Below are 22,579 nucleotides of genomic sequence, written 5' to 3' on the forward strand. Positions count from 1 at the left end.
GCTCTCCGCGGGAGCGCGGCCCGCGGTGGCTGCCTGGCGTTCGCTCGCTGCGCGCGGGAGGCCGGGCCGGGCCGGGCGGGGAGAGGGGCTTGGGGTTGCCCCCTGGCGGCTCCGACGGGTCCCCGCCTCCCCTCCCCGCGCCGCCCGATCGCGGCCCTCTTCGGCTCCTCCTCTTCCCCTCCGTGGCCGCCCCGCCCTCGACTGCAAACCCAAACACTCCTCGCTCCTGCTGCGCGGGCGGCGCGTGATTGCTCGGCTGCCGCAGCCGTTCTGCTGCCGTCGCCGTCGCCGCCGCGCGCCCGGCCCAATCCGGCCGCGCGATGCTGCTGCTGGCCGCCGCCTTCCTTGTGGCCTTTGTGCTGCTGCTCTACATGGTGTCTCCGCTCATCAGCCCCAAGCCCCTCGCCCTGCCCGGGGCGCACGTAGTGGTGAGTGGCCGACTTCCTGGCCTTCTCGGCCGGCCCGCGATCCAGGCCGCCGACCCTTCTTCCTTCAGGCTGCAGGTCCCACGAAGGGCCCGCCGCAGGGAGAGGCTCACCTGCCGCCGTCCACCCAGACACAGCCCCTGCGGCCTCGGGGACCCGCCCTCCGCGACGCTGGCTCCTCCCGGGGCCGGGGAGCGGTGCGCCCCCGGCCGCGCTAAGCAGCCGGGTTGCAGGGCTGCAAGGAGCTGCTCGCTAATCCCCGGAGCATCCCTAGGAAATGGGTGTTTTGGTCCTCAGGCTTCCGAATGAGTCATCAGAGAAGCCGAGAAACTTTGCCAAGAACACAGCGGTCGAGGGTGCGTGGACCCGACAGGAGCAGTCAGTAGGGGCGGCAGCAAGGCGGCGGGATCCCTACCGTCCCAGGACCCGGCCCTGAGGCTCGGGACTGGAGGGTGGGCTGTGCGACTGACCGAGCAGTTACAGAGGAGTCCAGGAAGTGACTCACCTGGGGGAAAATTGCTCAGAAGCCAGGGTTGATGGTCTTGGGCATTAGTGCTGGGACGTCCCTGAGGGGTGTGCTGATTGCCCACTCAGTGTGGTTGGTCCTTTGCTACAGTTCCAGAGTCGGAAGGGTGAGGTAAACGGGCAAGGCTAGGTCTTGAGGCTTGAGAAGAGATTCCAGTGAGAGGTTTGTTTTACATTCAGCCATCTCTATGGCAAGCATGGCACCATTCTCCACCCGCAGAGAATTCATCCTCCCCTCTCACCCAGCACTTCACCGTGAGCAGTGGTAGTCTCAGCAGTGCTCCTGGTTAGACTTCAGCCTGAGGCTTGCCAGGGCCAGGAGTTGTGAATAAGAAAAGTTGGTTACTAAGCTGGCAAGATGCATCTTCTTGGTGCTGTAGGATAGGATGGCCATTTGTTTTAATATACTTCAAAATCTGGGTAAGGGTTTATGGGTTAGAAAATGTATTTTCTTTCATTTCTCCTTTGTAGAACTATTAGTTTGTTTCCAACTCTTGATATTTTGATGTGGAAGGTGAGAAGTTGAGTGTAGATAAGACAGAAATGGGAATCCACAAGACTTCTGCCTCAAAGCATGCTTTTGAACCTTGAATTCTTTTGGAAGTTGTCCTTGCAGACTATAACCTGATGGAAAGAAGTAGAAACAAAATGAAAATGAGAATAAATATTAAACATTTTGACTCAATAATTACAAAATAGTTTCGGTTAACTTTGATACTAGTCCATTTGTTCCCTCAACTCCAGGCTGCAGGTGACATAACAAAGGCCCTGTTAGAATAGACCAAGCATTACTCACCATCTTACTTTAATACTGTTTGTGAATGTATATACAACTGTAAATAATGAGAGCTTGACCTGAGTAATTCACCTAGTGATATCATTCTTTAATGTTGAAGAAGCGTAAAGTGGCTGGGCATGGTGGTGCACACCTGTATTCTCTATGCTCAGAGGCTCAGGCAGGAGGATCACTGTGAGTTCAGTGCCAGCCTGGGCTACATAATTCAAGACCAGGCTGAACTGCCGTGAGTGAGACCCCGTGGCCAAAAAGAAAAAAAAGAAAATGAAGTGTAATGAGATTGGTCAGGTGTAAAGCAGGTGACGTGGGAAGAGGAGGCTAATCCTTTAGACTGTCAATGTGTCAACATGAACAATTTACACCTGTTTGCTGATTACTTTGGTGACAGTTCTTGTCTGCTAGTGTGCTTTGTGTCATTGCAGTGTGAAACTGCAATGAAGCAGCACAGTCTCACATACTAGGTGCATGTTTCAGGCCTGTCTTTTGGAAGTAAGCTAACTCCTGTTGCCCTTAATAAGAGCTATCGGGTGTGATTAAGAAAGGAAACTGAACTGTTACCTTTAATGTTCTCTACCAGGATTCATTTTAGCAATTTAGCAGCTTAATATACCTGTACCAATTTTTCAGCCATTGTGGAAAAACCCTTGATATTTCTTGTAACAATCAGAATAACAGCCCAGAATTGCCCTATATGTATCCTTAGATACCTTTTAAATATTGCCTGGCTTGACTAGAAGAGAGTTTCCTGAGGATTGTGATCCAAAAGACAAACTCTTTTATTACAGAAACATCTTAAAAATTTCGGAGTTTAAACCTTGTTTTCATTTTGCAGTAAGTTAACACAGCTTCCCTATTTGTCAGTTTAGAAAAAAAGGACAGCAATATTAACTATGACTAATACTCACATAGCATGTTACGGTATATAGATTTTTCTCAACAACCTCATAACTTGCTACTAATTCTCTGGATAATGAGTAAAGGAAATTTATTTACATGTTTTTGTGGCATCAGAGTTTTCAGGAAAATAGCATCAGATACCATTTTGCAAACTAATGTAGGAAAATAGTTATTTAGCAACTTTTATGCAAGGTACTATGCTAGGAATGAATGTGGTCAATCTGACTCGATACATGACCCTGATTAACTAGCAGTCTGGCCAGGAAGCTAAGATATGCCTGTAACTGACTGTACAAGGTAAATGGTGACAGATAAAGGCAGAAGTCTTAACAGAATCTGGAAAAGTTTCATGGAGGAAGGGACATTTAAACTGAGCTCTGCAAGTTGCACAGCATTTGGAAGTCTAAGCCTGTGGGTGATACGGGGCAGAGGGACAATTAAGCAGCAGGGCTAGCATAATCAAACAAGGACATTTTAAAGTGGCCTGCCAGTTGCTATGAGTGTAAATATCTGCTGAAATTTAACAAGCCAAAACAAACATGAAATAGCCCTATAGAAAAGACTTCCTCAGAGACAGCTTAGCCCAGGCAAAAAGTATATTTTTATAATAAACTTATATCGGTAATTGGCAAGTTATCCATCACAGAAATCTACCACTAGTGGCAAGTTGAAACTAATGAGAAATGAACAGTGACTGTAAGTAACATGGCAATATGCGCCTTCAAAAAGGAGGGACTCGCTGATGATATTAAAATCATGGAATGGGAAGTTTCCGTATAGCATGATTTTTTTCTTATTTAGAGAAAAAAAGGGTAGAATACAGAATTTTAAAAAAAAAGTAATAGATCACTAGCTGATAAATTACATATTGTTACCTTGGAAGTAGTTGCTCAAGTCACAAAATCAAAGCATAAAAAGTAGACAATCAAACAATGCCAGTACAAATCATTCTGTTTGATGAACTAACAAAAACTTAGTAGTACGGTTATCTATCTTGCATACTTATACATACAGTTATATCCCTTAGAGTCCTTTGTTTCCCTTTCATATCACAATATCCCTTATGGCATGATTTATATGTAAAGTAATCCAGAGGTCTGAATGTAGACAAGTGGGTAACATAAGTTTTGTTGCAGATCTTTGAGGTAATACTGTGAAACATTTTAATTTTTTAACAGACATTAAAGTGTGTGTGTGTGTGTGTGTGTGTGTGTGGCTGTGGACCAACCTGCAAGGCCTCACACATTTTAGGCAAACACTACCATTGAACTGTTATCTCCAGTCCTATAGCATAACTAAAAAAAAAATGTTACAGTACCTAGCAGTATTTATATAGTTTGTAAAAGGACTACAAAGATAATGCCTCATTATCTTTGAAGCATTATTATATGTTGAGTTTTTCTTGTTCTAAGAGCTAGGAATATAGTGAGGAACAGGAATAGAACTTCTATTTTTATGGAGTTTGTGGGGTGGTGATGTCAGATTATCACAGATACATGTATAACTTCAATTTCGTGAATGCTGTCGAGTAAAGAAAAAGGAATGCAGTGCTGAATAGTGGGTTGTGGTGGGGCCATGAGATGCAGTGAAGCTTTTCCTGAGGCAGTGATGTTTGAGGTAAGATTTGCAGGGAGAGTAAGTACCAGCTATCTTAAAGGAGGGAAGGGAATATTGGTGCCAGGGAGATAGAATGTGCTAAGCCCCTGTGGTTGGAGAGTGCATGGAAATGAAATATAGACAGTGTGGCTGAGTGTTTGTAGATGTGAGTGATAGATAGCACAGTGCAACGTGAGAAGCTTTACTTTTTTTTTTTTTATTTCCCTTCTGACCATATAGTGTTTTTATAGTAAGCAGTCATTTAACATGTGATACTGTATATGCAGGTGGCTGTTATTTTAATGTGTTGTAGATCTAGTCATGTATAGGTATACATTAAGGAAATAAGATTAACTTATTTTGGAATTATAGGAGGACTAATGTATTATTTATTAACTAGAGTTACAGAGCATTTTTCATACAGTAAGCTTAGACAATTATTGTAGCTGAGCAGTTTATAGCTCAGTATTGAAAACAGTCAAAACACCTGGCCCTGCAGACAGTACAGAATAACCCTTTGTGCTTGTACTTTTTTCAAGCATTACGTTTGATAAGAAGAAGCTGCAGTAATTAGGCAGCTCTTAAAGGTGTGTTTGTAGAGCCCACGGTAATTATTCAATGTTATTTTTGGGTGCTGGGAATAGAACCGAAGGCCTCATGCATGACAAATGCTCTACCACTGAGCTATACACCCAGTCCCATCGTAAGTAAATTTTCCACAGAGAACAAGATATTAGTGCTTAGAAGATTTTCTTATTTTTATTTGCAGGTTACAGGAGGTTCCAGTGGCATTGGAAAATGCATTGCTATTGAGTGTTACAAACAAGGGGCATTTATTACTCTGGTTGCACGAAATGAGGTAAGTCTTATAGGTTTATTATTACTGATATACTTCTTAAATTTTATTCAAAGTGGCTGGACTAAAATGTGGTTTGCACCTGTGCTGGGGCGTGTTCACATCACTGATTTGGGATGTGATTCCTGATCTACTGTTTCTTTCTTGTATTTAGGCCAAGGACTTCTCTGTTGATCAACATACTTCATATATATTTAGTGCTATTAATCTATCAGTATCATCAGTGACATTCCAGATCTTGAGATAAGAGAGGTAAATAACACACCTGGCCATGGGAAGCCAGATGTGCTGGCAGCAGCAATTCTGAAGCTGCTTTCTAAAAGTGTTTCTTGTTCTGGAGCTGATAGGTGTAGACGTGTGCCTATAGTTACTCTTTCCAAATTATTTGTAATATGTTATGTGTGTGTAGTGAAATCTGTATAGCACAGAGGAACCCTATCCCTTCTGACATGTTTAGGAAAACTCATTGTTCTCTGTAAAGTCCAGGCAGAATCTGTTTTTCCCTTTCTTGCTGGATCTGTATTTCATGTCAAACTTGTTTTCAGAGCACAGAGCAGTGGCACTGTGTGCACATGAACAGTCATGAAGTACTCTTGTACCATGAGAGGGCCGGTGGTGGTGCCCATAGCTGTTGTCCACTGCTGTTGATAGTGTGTACTGCTCCAGGCACATCTGTTGAAAGAAGAAATTAAGAAGGAATGCTGGAGAGGTGCCAATGTGGCATCATGGTGTGGGAATTAACTCCCTAGGTCAGGTGTGGTCAGATGACTGGAGACCATTGAGAAGGGCAGGTCACAGTGAGCCTGAGGGGGAACGTATTAAAGTAATGACTTAGAATTAGTCTTCGACATCAATAATTTCTTTGAAAAAACAGGAAAGGCAGAATTAGCTTACTTTTCTGTTACATATATTTTGACTTCTCTAAGCGGTGATTTTTATCATGGTATTAAAGCTACCTTACGTGAATAAAAACACAGCTTTCATAAAGTGGTACTTAATATGTTTTTAACAATGCTAATATTTGCCAGAAGACGCATGAAAGAGTAAATAAGAGTGACCAGAATTATAGGTGTCAGGAAGTCTCACTGAGGTCCTTATATTACTATGTGGACTGTAATTGAACGCACAGAATGGCCTCCTGGCGCCAAGAACTTCTTTAGTTTCTAGTGTTAGTTTTCATCCTACTCTTGGTGAAATAATGTCATGGATAGATAGATAGATAGATAGATAGATAGATATCTTGTTTAATTGAACAATATTATTTTACTGTAGACACATTCATAACTGGAAATCTCTTATATCCTTTGAAAGACTTCTCCCCTTTGTTCTGCTCTAGTTCTCATGATTATTTTTCTAGTTCTCTAGTTACTTTTGTGCAAATTAAGATTCTGCAAAATGATGTCTATTTTCTTGAAAGTAAACAAAATAAACAAAATTTATACTTGAAAAGAATTGCTCAATTATATGGGTAAGTTTACTGGTCTTAACAGTATTTTTGAAAATAGCGAGGTGTAGGTTTACCTAACCCATGTAAAAAAAAATTTTTTTTTGCTTTTGTAGTAGAGAAGGAAAATACTGGACGTCTTAAAAATTGTTCATAATGTGGAGTCACATGTGCTTTCCAGCTTTATGAAGCATTTTGTATTAGTGTGATTGCTCTTATTATATCACTGCTAAATAATGTCAGATCAAAACATTTGTTAGAATTGATAGAGTGACCATCACAGTTCATACTGTTAATTGGAACTTTGATGTTCACTTTTCTATTATCTTTCTGTGCAATAAACTTAAAAACTTGCTGTCACTTAGCTTAATATGTTTTACTTCTTTCATGAATGGTGGCCCATAGCTACTCAATATAGATACTGTTTTGGGTATTTGTAGAATTTAATAAATTTTTATATAGCAGTTTTTTTTTTTTTCCCCTCTCCTTTTCAGCAAATAAGCAGACAGGCATATGACAATCACTAAATCTAATTGTTTTCTGTTGCTTTCAGGAGAAGCTGCTTCAGGCAAAGAAAGAAATTGAAAAGTACTCCATTAATGACAAACAGGTAAAGTGCTGTCTTTAGGATGCGTTTTCCTGTAGTAAAAAGAAGAAAAGCATTACTTTAGCACTGTGCAGAGGTCATTGAAAGCATATATGGTTTTTCTGATTAAAATGCGTTAGATTTTTTTTTAAAGGTGAAATTGAACTGGTAAAGAATTCAGGTTATTATCATGCGTGCCTGAAATCCCAGCAACTTGGGAGGCCGAGGCAAGAGGCTCAGAAGGTCTAGGCCAGCCGAGGCAATAAAAAAAATATGGGCTTAAGAAATAGGTTGGGGTAGAGCTCCTGGGTTTGATGTTCAGTACTGAAAAAAAAAATCTTCTTAGTGAAAAGAATTGCTTTTAATTTTTAAAGAATAGTTTTAACACATGTATACTTCAGATCTTTATTTTTGTTCCTTTTTAATAGGTGGTGCTTTGTATCTCCGTTGATGTATCTGAAGATTATAACCAAGTAGAAAATGTTATAAAACAGGTAAGAGATTGGGCAGATTGAATTTTAATGTACTTGATTTGTTATCATTTTGCCTTGTGACTTAGAACTGACCAGTCTTCTCTGTAGGTTTTGTGGTTCATAGATTTTATTTATCAATCTGGGCTTATTGCTCAATGATTCTTCTCTCTCCTAATACTCAATCTGATCCATTTTTCTAGGCACAGGAGAAACTGGGTCCAGTGGACATGCTTGTCAACTGTGCAGGTCTGGCATTGGCAGGAAAATTTGAAGATCTTGAAGTTAGTACTTTTGAAGTAAGTAAAAATGTTTGCTCACTGTGTAACCCTTATACAAAAAGTGGAACAAGTTTTAAGTAAAGACTTTAAGAAAGAGATAGATGAGTGTATTTGGGTGTTCCCAGAAGCTTGAGAAGACAAGAGGAAGGTTGATGAGTCTTTGTTCCCAGGGCCACAGCTGTCTGACTTTACGCACATAAACAGATTTTCTGAACCTCATCTATAAAATGAAAAATAAAACAATTAATGTGGTATAGATTACTACAGCAGTTCACTGAAGCCCCGTCTTTAAGACAGCGCTTTGTAAACCCAGAGAAGTTGGATGTTCAAGTGTCAGTATTATTTTTTTTAATTATTTTTTTAATCATGCATGCTAGGCAAGTACTCTACCACTGAGCTAAATCCCCTTCCCCTTTAAAAATACATTTTGAGGGGCTGGGGATTTAGCTCAGCGGCGTAAGCGCCTGCCTCGCAAGCAGGCAGTCGTGAGTTTGATCCCTGGTACCGATAAAAACGAAAAAGACAAAAAACAAAAACAAAAACAAAAAAAAACCATTTTGAGTCAGGATCTCATTAAATTGCCAGGGCTGGTTTTCATACTTGCAATCTTTCTGCCTCAGCTTCCTGAGTAGCTGAGAATACTGGAGTAGATCAGTATTACCAACTGTGGAGACACTAAAAAATTTGAAGAACATCCTTGTTAGAGTTCCTAATCAAGATAAGAAGATGATACGTTTTATTCAAGCTTTAAACATTTTTTCCAAGGAATAAACCTCTTAGTAATTTACTTTAAAGAAATGGGCATTACACTGGAAATCTTTTTTTGAGTGCAAAATATTTTATAGTTGACAACGCATCCACCCATCCGTTACTGGTCTTTCAGATTTCATTTCATAAAGGTAAGGGTTTTGAATGCTTGATTCTGAATTTGAATTGCGTTCCCTTTTTATACAACAGGAGACCTCTGAACCAGTGTTGCAGCTGTTCTGCTTCTATTAGGCCGTGGGAAAGAACCATAAACTCTGGGATTTACTTAAGGGAAACAGGAAAGTCAGAGTGTAGATAGAAGCAGAATGGTGGGATGTGAATGTCTTAAGGCTTCTTTATCAACTCAGCATAATAGAGCGTTGTTTAGACTTGTACACCTTCATCTGGAAGGAATGGGAAGGAGATTGGAAGATAACATCTACAGCTGTGTAAAGAATCAATTTGGGAAAGTAGTTGTTCAAGTCTGTGTGTGAAGTGATAAAGCAAAGGTTTGGGAGGAAGGGCAAGAAGAGTAGGTGTGCGTGTGTGTGTTCTGAAGTATGTGTGTGTAAGATGATGTGGACTGAGATTCTGCAGGCTCACCTTGACTGAATGGGAGGCAAAGAATGGGTTGAGGAGTGTACTTTGCATGACTGAGATAAATAAATGCAAAGTTCAGAAGCTGGGACCCCAGAAAGTGGGGTGTGTGGGTCTGGGACAGCAGGAGTGGGGATCATGTAACACTGACTCATGACAGTTCCAAGACAATGCAGTGAATGTTTTGTGGAGATGTATGTTGTATAGAAAAAACTGAGGAGTATGTTTGTAGTTGTCAGTGACAAGGAGAAATGTGAAGTGTGTGTTGTTCCAGCCCACTGCTGGAGGAAATAGGCACGTCCCAAATACCTCCACTGGGAAATGAGTCCTGGAAACTTAACCCGGCTTCTTCTGGACTCTGCACCGTGTTATCTTTTCTCTCTGCTGATCTTGGGCATATCCTTACCGTGTAATCTTAGTCGTGATTGAGAATTTATGTTGAGGACTTTGAGACCTAGTGAGGCACTAAACCTGGGGAACTTGGGCTTACTTTTTTTACTTTTCTAAGTGTTTCACATGGTTTCTTAGTGATGTGTCCATCAGAAGCCTACAGGTGGTGTTATTTAAATTTTTTTCTGTCCTCTCATGTCTCTGTTTTTGAGGCTGGTGCCTCTGTTTTGGGTTGAGGCTTTGCTTGGATGTGTGGCAAGCCATGGTTATTTTTGGGGTTTTTTGTTTGTTTGTTTTGTTTTGCTTTTTGGTACTGGGGATTGAACCTCACCACCTTGTGCTTGTCAGGCAGGCACTTACACTGCTGATCTAAGTCCTCGGCCCCCGTGGATATATTTGTACTTTAAGAGGTAGGCATAAATTGCTGGTAGGAGTTCTTCACAGTAGGTAGATCTGTTTGGTAATGGGTTCTCTATAGAATGACAGTTTGGGACATATCTTGGGGGTGGAGTTCCAGTGTCAGCATCTGTAGACCTTTTCTTAGGTTGATCAGAAGATCGTGAGAGGAGTCTTTGCCGCCTCCTGGAAAATATATGCCTGACAGTAAGGTGAGAAGAGTGAAATTGGCAAAGAGTTGGAATCTCCATATTCAGTGTAGAGACAATTTTTCATTAAACTTTGCTTTATGTAGACTGATGTTTCTTCAGAACTAAACTTCTGCCACACGGAAGAGGGACCCACATTTTCCTGGTGAAGAAAGGGAAGTCCTATAGGATGTGACTGCTTGGTGTTTTGTTTTGTTTTGTTTTGTGTTTGGTCATTGTTCTACATCAGTTTTTTAAAGCAAGATAAAATTCATAGAAAATTAGCCATGTTATTTTTTTAAAATTTGTTTATGGATTTTTTTTTGTTTATTTATTTTTTTTATTTTTAGACAAGGTCTTAATCCTCCTGCATCAATTTCCTAAGTGCTGGGATTGTAAGCACATGCTGCTATGCCCAGAAAAACTAGCCATTTTAAAGGAAACAGTTCAGAAGCATTTAGTACATGGATGTGTTGTGTAATTGTCATTTCTATCTAATTCACCTTCATCACTCCAGAAGGAAAGTATGCATCTCTTAGGCAGTTGCACCCCACTCTCCTGGACTGCTCTCCTAGCCCGTCACCACCACTATTCTGTACCCCCAGTTTTGGATATTACCTGTAAGTGGCATCATATGATATGTGTCCCTTCGTGCCTGGCTTCTCTTATTTAGCATAAAGTTTTGATGTTCATTCCTGTTGTACCATGGATTGATGCCATTCCTTATCATAGGTTAACACCACTCTAATTGTGTGGATAATCCCACCTTGTGTTTATTCATTGTGGGTGGACCTTAGGCTGTCTCCACCTGAGTGCCTTGTATGCAGACTCTGAATGCAAACTCCTGTCTTTCAGCCCTGTGCCTCCCACCTCTATCCCACCCCAAGGTGCTTGGTGCTATTTGAACCTTCTGTGGTATAATCTTGCTTTTTAGAGCCTCTGCTGTCACTTAGCATTCAGTTTTCTGTGTTCTGCCAAGTTAGTTGTCATATGTCATTCTGTTTTTCAACTTACACAATGTTGTTGCTATTATTTTCATTTCTGTTATTTTTGTTTCATTTCTGTGAGTTTGTTCCAGTCAAAAACATCTTTTTACTGAGCTTTTAATGAGGTCTCTAATCAGAGCTGAGGTAGAGACAATGTGCTATCTTTTCTTCAGAAACTTTCCTTTTTGAACATTTTTCTTACCAAAACTATATAAGGATATTAAAACATATTTTGGGGGAAAGATGGGAAAATTAATGTTAAGTAAACAGTGATGACCCAGTGAAAAAGTGCAGCCAGCCTGAGTTTGGAGATTCTGAGCTAGACCTTTTGGAGTAATTGTAAGGGAAAGTCTGAGTAGCTTGTTGAGCTGGGTTTTTATGGATGGGATTAGCGGGGTAGGAGACAGGGGCTGAGTGAAGCTAGACTAGCAGAGTAACAGCTGTTACATTGGCCGGGTTCTGTTGTACAAGGTGTGCCATGAATAATAGCACAGGTGCGAGGCAACAGGATGTGGGAGTATTGTTTTTTTGGGCTCAGGTGGCTGGGAACACTCATTCTAGGAACTCAGGCAACTGAGGGCACTTGGGGATCAGACCTATTAACCAGCATCTTCAGCAATCACCATTTTTTGTATTTCTTAGATTCTGTATATGTGGCCTTTTATTTAATAGTTAAAATACTTGTACTCACAGTCAAAATATCACATAAGACTTAATGTAAAAACATTTAAATGCAGGCATTCTTAGGTTCTTAAGTTCAAAAATTTAAGATTCTAATGTTTTAAGAGTTGGTAGTTGAAGAAAACATATATTAGTGCCTGAATAAGTTCTTATAGTAATACAGTGATACCTTGGTTCATACTTGCTTATGAATAATTTGGTTCACAGACAGAAGCATTTGGCAAATTGTGTTTTTGTTTGCAGACTCTGCATTGGGTTACAAATGCAACAATGGCCAGAATATGAACATTGCCATCTTTTCCAGAATCATGGAACAAATTAAGTTTGTAAACCCAGGAACCAATGTATGAGACCCAAATGTACTGAGTGCTTTGTGTGGTATGCTGGCTCTTAACTTGTATCTTCTCTTTGCACCCTGCAGTCATATTCTGAGGTCATTTTAAGGTTAACTTTGTTTTCAGCTGAGAAAATGAGTAATGTCTGACTTTCTGATTCATCATCCAGTAGGAAGTATATGGCACATCCAAAGCGTCGAACCAAAGGGCTGGAAATACTTAGGAGCTCTTTCCTAAAACTGTCTTCCAAAAGGATTACTAGCAACATGCGGTACTCTTTTTATATGGAGAAAACTAATTTTAACTAGCTTTCAGCACAGATATTACTGCTGTCATAGTGAGAATTCAAGACTAGATTGAAATAGGTTGTAAATATCATGCCTTATTGTATGCAGCTTCATTTATTCATTCATTCATTCAACAAATCTAATCACTGGGCCTTCCACTGAAGAATTTAAATTTGAAAAGCAGACAGAATTCTCATGGAGAATTTTAAGGGGGCTGTTAAAATTTTGACCTTCTTGCAACTTCATGTGGTTTCTTTGTTCCCTGCAGAAATTAATGAACGTCAATTTCCTGGGTAGTGTGTACCCAAGTCGAGCTGTGATCACTACCATGATGGAGCGACGGGTGGGCAGGATTGTGTTTGTATCCTCCCAGGCAGGACAGCTGGGATTATTCGGATACACGGCCTACTCTTCATCAAAGTTTGCCATAAGGGGATTGGCAGAAGCTTTGCAGATGGAGGTAAAAATTGTATTTGTGTTTGTATGTTTTCTCTTGAACTCAGCAGTGTATGAGCTTTTTAGTTTTCTAACTTCTTTATACATGTTATTGCATTAAATTAGATGTGTCGATTTAACATTAATGAAAGAAAATGAGTTAAGCCCAGATTTTGCGTTTAACAATTTCTATTGCATGAGAATTATACTATGACAGAAACAGGGTGGTTATGGGGGTTTGCCTGATTAATACATGAATTGCTTGTAATATCTTCGTGATACTGTTGATCTAATACTTTTGTGAGTGTATGTGTGAGGTTAATCAGATATTTTATTCTGTAGAGATCTTCTTTAACAAAAAGACCTGCCCTTATGGTGAATAATAAAATCAGTATATGTTTAAAGAAAAGAGCTAAAAAGAAAAGAAAAGAAAGGAAGAGCTAGAAAGGGATATTCTAGCTTTTAGAGAAATAATTTATTTTGTTCTCATCTGTAGAGAGAGCTAGAATAAAAGCATCATTTGGCTCTCTGAATACTTACGTTTTTTTTGTGTCTTAATGTTTAAGAAAGTGAATGCTTTTTATTTTCAAGGTAAATAGAACATTTCGGAGAAGAAGAATGTAGTTAGGATTGTCTTGAAAATAAATGTCATATTGTAAACACCCTCACTCACACCTCAGCCGCGTGCGTAGAGTTTTGCAGTGTTGTCACATGGGAGTGCTTAGAGAGCCTTATGTGTGTATCTATCCATAATTGCATGCTGAACAAGGCAGGGTAAAATTAATTCTATTGCGGTATACATTGAAATATAATATTGCATCATGATGTTGAAAGTTCAGAAGAGAATTTGTTGCAGATAGCTTCTTATAAGTATTTAGAATATTGGTTAATAGTTTAGATTAGGGGTCAGCAAATTAAAACAAAATTTTTTGACAAGTGGCCAGGTGGTAAATATTTTAACCTTTTGAGGGCCAGATGATGTCTGTTACAGCTCGTGAAGTCTGTTGTGGTAGCAGGAAAGCAGCTATAGTAGATCACATATAAACAAACAGATATAAGTGTTCCAATAAAACTTTATTTATAAAAGCAGGCAGAGCCAGATTTGGTTCACAGGCTATAGTTTGCCAACCTGTCACATCCCAGATTTTGAGCGAGGTTTGGGGCAGTGACTGTGTCCCAGTGATCCACTTAAAGATTAACAAACTGTACTGTTCTATCAAAGTAAGCAGTCACAGAGTTCATTGTTAGCACTTGGCTTAATACTGTTTCTTGTTTTTTTTTTTTTTTTGGAGACCTGGTCCCTCTACGTAGGTCAGGCTGACCTTGAACACATTTGTAGCCTAGGTTGATCTCAAAATTGAGACAGTCCTCCTGCCTCAGTCTCCTGAGTGCTGAGGTAACAACTGTGCACCACCACACCCAGCTAATGTTCGTAGTAATAAAGCCTCACATGTATGCTCATACATATGCTTAATAAAAAGCATTATAACATATTTAGCTAATAGGGCACTCAGCTATGAAATTTCGAACAGTGATACTAATTATTCCTTTTGCAGTTGTTTTGAAAAGTCCCTTTGTGAGAAGCCACTTCGTTAATTTTAATCTTGCGAAATATGTGAGATGGGTGTCATTATGTCATCATATGGAGAGGAAACTGATCTGGTCAAAGTCTTATAGTTACTTAGTGACAGAATGATGAGGCCCAAGCCTCTGACTCTAAACCTTTGCCTCAGGTTGTAGGCTTGCAGCAGAGGATTTGGCTGTAAGGCAGAAGTAGCTTTACTCACTAGCTACCTGCGTCAGCCCTTCACTGAGGTCTTGAATCCATATAGGTGAAAAGGGTGTTTGGGAGATGAAAAAATCTACTCATCAGAGCTTTTCCCCTGAGTCTTGTTTTGCAGAGCTACATCATGACTCATTAATTTATGGCAAAGTGTAAAGTATGGGTGACCTGTTCGATTTCAGATGCTAGGATGGAGATGCTAATCCAGAAGAAGAGAAACCAATGAGTGATTAGTACTGTGTCCCCTCAGCTTCGGGGACGAGTGTGATTCACATGGTCTAGGAGGCTGGCCTGGAATCTCAGATCTGCTGACTTTTGTCAAACTTTGAACTCCATTAAAAATGTCCTTATTTAAACAAAAAATAAATATATGCCATGAAAACTAGGCTATTTTATCTGGGAAAATAATTTCAGTCTTTAAAATCTAATGTGTTCGTAGTAGAACTTATATGAAACCATTTATTTCTCTACAAATGGATAGTCAAGTGTTGCTGAAACGTGGATAATATAGTCATTTCTATGAATGAAACCAATATAATGGCTCAAAATCTAAATTTTTCATCACTAGCCATCTTCTTTAAGCTACCCCATCCCCCTGTACTAGGAATTGAATTCAGGTCTTTGTACTGGGCTGCATCACTATCCCTTATTTTTATTTTGTGACAGATTCAGGATTCAAACTTGTGATCCTCCTACCTCCGTCCCCTAGAGTGTTGGGTTTCAGGTGTGTGCCATCATGCCTGGCATACACTTTTGATAATCTTCTTGGTATAATAAGCTTTCAAGTGTTCCTTTTCCCCTCTGTTGCCCCTAAAGTACAACAGGATCCTAGAAATGTTATGGGTACAGTGAGTGATTTTGAAAGATTGCTTTGTTGGTGTGTGTGTGTGTGTGTGTGCGCCCGTGCATGCGCACACGCATGTCTTTTAAGCATAAATATAACACTGAAATATTTTAAAATTCTTCTGAGCCAGGTTATAGCCAAAGATGTGGTATCAGAGATTCAGGGGGAAAAAAAAAAACCCAAAAACAAAACAGTTGTTTTCTTTATTCTACCTGTCTTATCCCAGTCAAGCCCTGTCTCTTTCCCTGTCTTTTCCTACCATGGTCAGAAAAGAAGCTGAAACTTAACTTCTGAAGTTCCGTGCTAGTCTTCTCTCCAGCCCCTGTGTCTTTATTTAGACTGTATGAGGAACAGCACACCTTAGTTGGGTAATCCACATGATTAATTGGTTCTTGAGTGATCAGTTGAATTGCAGTTTGAGGTTGATGACAAGTGGGAAGATTGATGAAAAAGAAGCTAGGAGAAGAATGAGGCAGAGCAGGAGGACAGAGAATTGGCCATTCAGCAGAGACAGGAGCAGCAGGTGATCGGCCAGCTAAGCAGGGACTGCTTAGTGAAGAACCTGGCTTATGTACCCTTAGAAAAGCGGTGATGTCAGGTGTTACCAAGGGCCAGTGAAGCCAGACTACCCTCCTTTCCTTTTTTTGGAAGGACTGTGAGATTACTAGTTAAAGCAAGGTGTAAATACAGTTTAGTGTATTCAGATTTTAGCAATTTGTGTGACAAAGAATTTTAGAAGAGCAGAAGCTCTGTGCAGAGATTATATCTGCTTTGTTCATAACTGTATACATCATTCTTAGAACAACACTGGCACGTAATGGTTTAGTCAATAGGCGTTGTTACATAAATAAACTTAAAAAGGCCTGTGTAAGTGCTAAGTTACTGCACATTGGAGGCATTTGGCATGGTGATTGTAAAGAGAATACCAGCCCAGGATGGGATGGACTGTTTCCCTCAACCTATGGTCACACACTTGGGAAAAACAGTTTTGAAAAGCTCTGTTTTAAATGTTGGCCATTCACCCATAACTTTGACTTTAAGAAACACTGCTATGGAACACTGACATGCAGTGGCACAGGTACCCGGACCCTTTCTTCTTGTGGAGGAGGGACTCTGGCGGAGCAGCAGGCATCAGTCTGTGTGTGGACTGTCTCATTATCACTTGGCAGCTTGTTTGTGCTGTTTTTCTTTGGTCTGTGTGCAGTGCAAGACAAGGCTGGGAAAACTCATTTCCTTAAGTCTCATCTCAGAAAGAAATGGAAGGGAAATTGCTTGCTCATCAGTCTCCCCTGCTAGCCCCTGTCCATGCCATTTATGAGTGTAGCTACTCCGAGAGGCTGTGTGCCCTGCTGATGCCGAGGCCCTGGCTGCCTTGGAACAAAACCAACAGGAGTGTCTGTGTTTTGCTATGGTGTTTCCCAGCATGGCTCGCCAGGATCTTCTGCTCCTTTCTCCTGACCCTTACAACTCTCTCATACAGCTTTGGAACTGTGCTTTACGGGAAACTCCAAGCTGTTGTATTGTGTGTTGTCAGTTTTCGGTCTAACCTGAATTTACTCTCAGGATTTTCAGTAGTTGACCATACTGATTGCTGCCTTCACTTCCATATCTCCTGGATGTGTTCATGGGGCTCAAAAGTAAGGCAATAGCAAATAAAGATCATGGCATAGAAATCTGGAAGGCTTGAACTATGGCCCTGGAAGTTGGTAATTGTAAGGGCCAGATGAGCATCTGCTGCAGAGCTCTTTGGGGAGGGAATGTCGTCACTGACCAGCAGTACCACCCATGGGCCTTGCTGGGAATGTGTTTGGGAGTGAGGGAGTTAAATGCAAAGACGTGGGGTAAAGATAAACAGGTGTCAGAGGAACAAGATGGAGATTCAGATCAGATAGAGCAAGGAACTGAAACAAGCAGGGAAGGAGTTTCTTTATGTAAATAGTGATTGTAGCTGTCAGCAGAAGTGCTGCTTGGCTGGTCTGACTTGGAGTTCCACCCAGGATAAGAATGTTTTTGGCTGGTGTTGTGAGGGAAGAAGTGGCTCTTGACCCTCCTGATGGGCATGGCTTGGCTGTGCAGGACTTGAAAAACACTTCTCCTGGGATGGATGTAGTGCCAGACTTGGGTCTCAGAGGGCCATAAGGAGCCATAAGTATATAGGTGAAATTTATCAAAAGTAGAATATCAGAAACACATGTGCATTCTGGTAGGTAAGGAGTAGTCACCTTGCCAGCGCTTGGATGGTATGCAGAGTCTTAAGAGTGAGTGGACTGCTGTCCTCAGTGGACAGCTCCTGGGGCCCCGCCTGGTCATCAAGTCAGCTGTTGTGTGGCATAGAGGTCGGGAGAAGCCTTTTGCCGTCTTTTCTAAATCATCTCCATGAAGAGGGGTTTCCTGTGCATTTGGAGGTCATTTTCCACTTACAGAATCACCCCATTGACCTCACCACCTTCTGAGAATCAGGGCTTCCCAGGCAGGTTGGGGGTAGGACACACAGTTGTGCCTCTTGAACTGAAAGTGCAAACCTTGTGTCCCTGATGCAGGTGAAGCCGTACAACGTCTACGTCACAGTGGCCTACCCGCCAGACACGGACACCCCTGGGCTTGCCATGGAAAACAAAACAAAGGTCAGCCTTTTTCATGTTCATCCTTAGTCTTCAGTGTTGCAAAGCCCTCTCCTGGTTTTTCTTTTCTTTCTGTTCTGTTTAAGGCCCTTTGTCAATCACTGGTGTTTCTGGGTGTCTGATGGGCACCTGCAGACTTCTCTGAGGTCTCTGCATGAGTCATCCTTCCTCCCTTCCTTTCTTCCCCAACGCCCCTTTCTTACCGTTTAATTTAAACTTTGGTTCAGATCTATCAAGGTGTTCTGTCTGCCTCATCAGTTGCCCCACATCTGTTTTTTTTCCTCATTCTTCTCCAATCCCCAGAAGCAGCCATTTATTCAACCAATGTGTTTTTACTGCTATTACTTTTTTTTAGTTAAAGATTTAGAGATTATTTATTGAGACTGCTATGGAAGGTAAAATTGAAGACTCATCTATTCCCTACTTGCCTCTACTTCCCTTCTTCCTGTGTAATCTCAAATTAAATCAGATTCATTGTTTTTATTAATGGAACTTTATAAACATGATTCCCACCTGAGCTTTTCTATAGTGACATTCCTTTCCTTGTATCTTTATTTGCTTAACTTTGTATTTATCTGTGTGTTATTCAATCCCAGGTCAGACAGAACTGGCAGTGTCCTTTTAATCCGTTTGAACACAGGATTTTCTGTACGTTTGTTCCTTTCTCCTTAGAGGTGTTTCTCTGGGGGCCCTCTGCCTTCCTGGCCCACCTAGATCTGCCACTCGGCTTTGCTCATGACCCTTCTCTTTGCCACAGTACTGGAGTTTCCCTTTTCCTGTGTCGGATCCTGTGTTTTCCAGTTTTTTCACTTATCTGCCCACATTGGTAGAGCTCCAGTAATTTCCTGAGAAAGTGTACATTGGGGGTGCATTTATTTGGATCCTTTATGTCTGAAAAGGCCATTGTTTTCCCTTTATCCTGCTAATTTTTGTTTTGTTGGGTACAGAATTCTAGAATGGAAATCATGCCCCCTCAGATTTTTACAGGCATTTCTCCTTTAGCTTCTGGCTTCTGGTTTCTGTTGGTAACCCCATGCCAGCCCTGTGGATAGGACCTGTTTTGGGAAACGCTTTTTGTTCTATCTTTAATATATTTTGAGGCAAGGTGTTTTCATTTCATAAGTTGGATGCTTACATGAGCCCTTTCATTCTGTCAACTCATGAACTTTAGTTCTGGAATATTTTATACTACTTTTTTGATAATTTGTTTCCATACAAAGTATTTCAAGTGTTCTTCCTGGAGCTTCTCTTACTCACAATGTTGGATTTTCTGGGCTCAACCTCTTACTTTCTTCTGTTTATTTTCCTCGTGCTCCAACTTTGCAGTTGAAATTTTTATTTCTGCTCAAATATATAAAAATTTGAAACTCTTTTCTCTGCATATCCCTTCATTCATGGGTTTTATATTTTATTTCTAAACATATTCATTCTAGGAGTTTGGTGTTTGTTTTGTTATGGTGCTGATGTTTTAGTTTTTTTTTTTTTTTTTTTTTTTTTTTGACAGCAGACGTTTTTGTTCATTAAGCACTACACATAAGCACTTCACATATACGGTGGCGTGGTGTCTCAGCTCCCCTGTGCAAACTAACAGATGAATCCCAGTTAGCCATCATACATTGTCAGGTCATGGCTATTCTTGTTTTAAGGTTTTAGGCAGGTAACTGTAGTACAGCAATATAAATACTGATTTTCTAGATTTCATAACTGCTAAGAAGAGTTAGGCCTACCGAGGCCAATTTTAAAGTGCATATTAGAGAATAGTAAATTCTTCAGAAGCTTCAGCCCCTTAATATCACAGGTTAGTGATTTTACAAATTTATAAACACTAAATTAATAAACAATATAAAAATTTTGAAGAGGTATTTAGTTTCTTACAGGTTTCTTCAGTGAACACTGACATGTTCTTCATCTGAGATGAATTAGAAAGAACATCCATGTCTTCTAATTTAGAAGAGCATTGTGGTTTGGAATTGGCATCAAATTCATTCTGCAATATAGGTGCTTTCCGGCTGCTCTGAGAAAGCTCTGGGAGAGAAAATATGCTACATCTATCCATTTGAAGCATCTTTTTTGCCTTTTCCTCCTCTTTTGCTCTCATGTCAGAATTTCAGTTTGTTATTTAGGCTCTGAACATTCCTAGTTACTGACTCTGTAGCCTGTACTGTTTTATCTGTTTCTTGTGCAGTCAAGCCAGACCTTCTTCATTAGCTCTGTCCCGTGCTGTTTCTATGTTCAGAAGACTTGACACGTTAAATATTTCAGTTGTTCAGGAGGCACTTGGGTTTTACACAGTTGTAGCAACCTTTTCTTCTGGCAGGTAAGATGATACTGCATTATTTCTTTTTCTGTATTACTCCAACTTGCTATTACCACTTCGCAAATGCTCTCTTGTACTGTTTAAAAAAGGTTTCCAGGTATCTCTTGTTGAATGCTGTCTGTATCTGTCTTAGATTAATATGATCTGTTTGCCTTCAGAAGACACTGTCTTTGGTTGAATTTTACTTTTCCTCCTATTTCTAACCTCTGTCTCAGACAGATCCATTTCATCATCAGTTTTTCTTTTTGATTTTTTTTTAATTGTTGAGGTTTTTTGGGGGAAGCATTTGCTTTATCAGGCATCTTGATCTAAATAGTAAATATGGTGCTTTAAAAAAAACGAATTCCGTCTTAGGCTCCCAGAAAGCTGGGATTCCGGCAGTGTGCCACCATGCCCAGCTACAGATTTCTTAAGTAGAGGTAGGTCCTAGGTCCCTTGTCTTATATCCTGGGAGATTCCACAGTTCAAACAACTGGTGGAAGTGACACTGTCCAAATTAAGTAGCCCAAAATGGAAGAGATGGGCAGGTTTAACTTCCCCTTGCTTGCAAACACCTGCTCTTGGAACCCAGTCATTACCATAGTGTGAAAGCCAACATGGACAGGATCAATGGATTCTTCTTGAATTCATCAGACAGCTGCGCTCAGAGGAATTCATCCCCAACCTTTTGTTTTAATTTTCTGTATCCTGTATTTATCATTTTCAGGGTTTTTTTTTTTTTCTCTGTTGTTGTTTATACCTTCCTCACATGTCTGGTGTTCCTTGTTTAGCTGCTTCTGAGTGAGGTACTGAATGCTGGCTGTAAAGCCCTGGCTTCTCAGCTTTCTCGTTATTAGAGGGTGATCAGAAGGGGAAGTGACCATTTCAGCAGGAAATTCCCTTACGTCAGCATCTGCTCACCTTTCCTCAGGGCTGGATCAGTTTCCCCAGTGAGGAATTGTGTGTTCCCTGCCTTTGGGAGAGTAAGAACAGCTCTGCATTGTGGGGCCCACGCATGGCAGGAAGTCTGGCGAGCTCACCGTTCGGTTCCAAACCCTGCCTCAGATTTCTGTTTGTAGCAGTGCTCCTTATAGCTGCTCTACATGGTAGCCCATGTCCTAAAATTAAGAGTTTCTGATTGGTAAACAGCTAATCTTTTGTCCCTGCAAGGGAGGTGACTTGGAGTCTCAGTGGAGAAAAGGAATTGATCAGAATTACTCATTTAATTGAGGATAATTTTAGTTTCAGAAATTTTTTTAGACTTTTCTTTTTCTTTTCTTTTTTTTTTTTTTTTTTTTTTTTTGTCTTTTTCCTTTTTATCGGTACCAGGGATCAAACTCACGCCTGCCTGCTTGCAAGGCAGGCGCTTATGTCGCTGAGCTAAATCCCCAGCCCCTTAGACTTTTCTTTTTTATAGTAATACTTATTGTGATCCCCCATACCATAAAAATTGACACTTCTATTCCATGGACCATATATTTACAAAGTTTTAAAAAAAGATGTTTATGGTTTAGAAGCTTTTTTTTTTTCTGTTCTTTTTTTCTTTGACACTGCATTTTAGAACATTACTATTGTTATGAAGAAATAAATTTAAGACAAACCTCCTGCCTTAATCAGGACAGATATCCTAGGAAGATTTGTAGCATTTGGCATTCTTGAAATATTTGGTATAGTTGGGTTAAAGCCAAAGCAGACAAAGAGTAGTGATTCGGTTTTGAGGTTAAGTTGGATTTTTTTTACCTCTGGAAAAATTTTGGCAAACTTTTCTCTGGAAAGTTAAATTCTGTGTTGATTTGTGGGCCCATTAGGGGGCGACATAGTACTTTTAATCTCATGTGCATCTTGCTTGACCATTCCAACCTGGTGGTCTGGCAGAATGAACAGGCCCCATCAAACAGGCTTTTCTGTTTCCTGAAGTTCATCAAGCAATATTTGACTGTAATGAATGGCTTTGCTTTTCTATTTTAAGAAAATGTACTCTAGTTATTGTTTTTGGCAGTACTAGGTATTGAACCCCGGATGTCATGCTTGCTAGGTAAGCACTCTCACTGAGCTGCGTCCCCATCCTTTCCTTTAAAGAAAAAATTATTTTGACAGAGGTTCTCAGTAAGCCCAGC

At 40.5% G+C, this 22,579-nt stretch overlaps 1 protein-coding gene across 2 annotated transcripts in view; it reads left to right on the forward strand.

Annotated features, from left to right (window-relative positions):
- Kdsr (3-ketodihydrosphingosine reductase) overlaps positions 1 to 22,579 on the forward strand; it is a 37,543-nt gene continuing 14,964 nt past the window's right edge. Inside the window, exons 1-7 of one of the 2 annotated variants that reach the window (XM_003474072.5) lie at positions 1 to 428; positions 5,009 to 5,098; positions 7,093 to 7,149; positions 7,554 to 7,619; positions 7,799 to 7,894; positions 12,752 to 12,943; positions 18,086 to 18,169. In XM_003474072.5, the coding sequence (XP_003474120.1) occupies positions 321 to 428; positions 5,009 to 5,098; positions 7,093 to 7,149; positions 7,554 to 7,619; positions 7,799 to 7,894; positions 12,752 to 12,943; positions 18,086 to 18,169 (693 nt within the window). In that variant the 5' untranslated portion in view covers positions 1 to 320. Of the gene's footprint in view, positions 429 to 483; positions 782 to 5,008; positions 5,099 to 7,092; positions 7,150 to 7,553; positions 7,620 to 7,798; positions 7,895 to 12,751; positions 12,944 to 18,085; positions 18,170 to 22,579 lie in introns of those variants that run through there. The other variant, XM_063231502.1, reaches the window with a different exon arrangement.

The sequence above is a fragment of the Cavia porcellus genome, unplaced genomic scaffold (genome assembly GCF_034190915.1).
Source record: "Cavia porcellus strain 051 isolate PalLab524CR breed Dunkin Hartley unplaced genomic scaffold, mCavPor4.1 scaffold_20, whole genome shotgun sequence".
Lineage (NCBI taxonomy): Eukaryota > Metazoa > Chordata > Mammalia > Rodentia > Caviidae > Cavia > Cavia porcellus.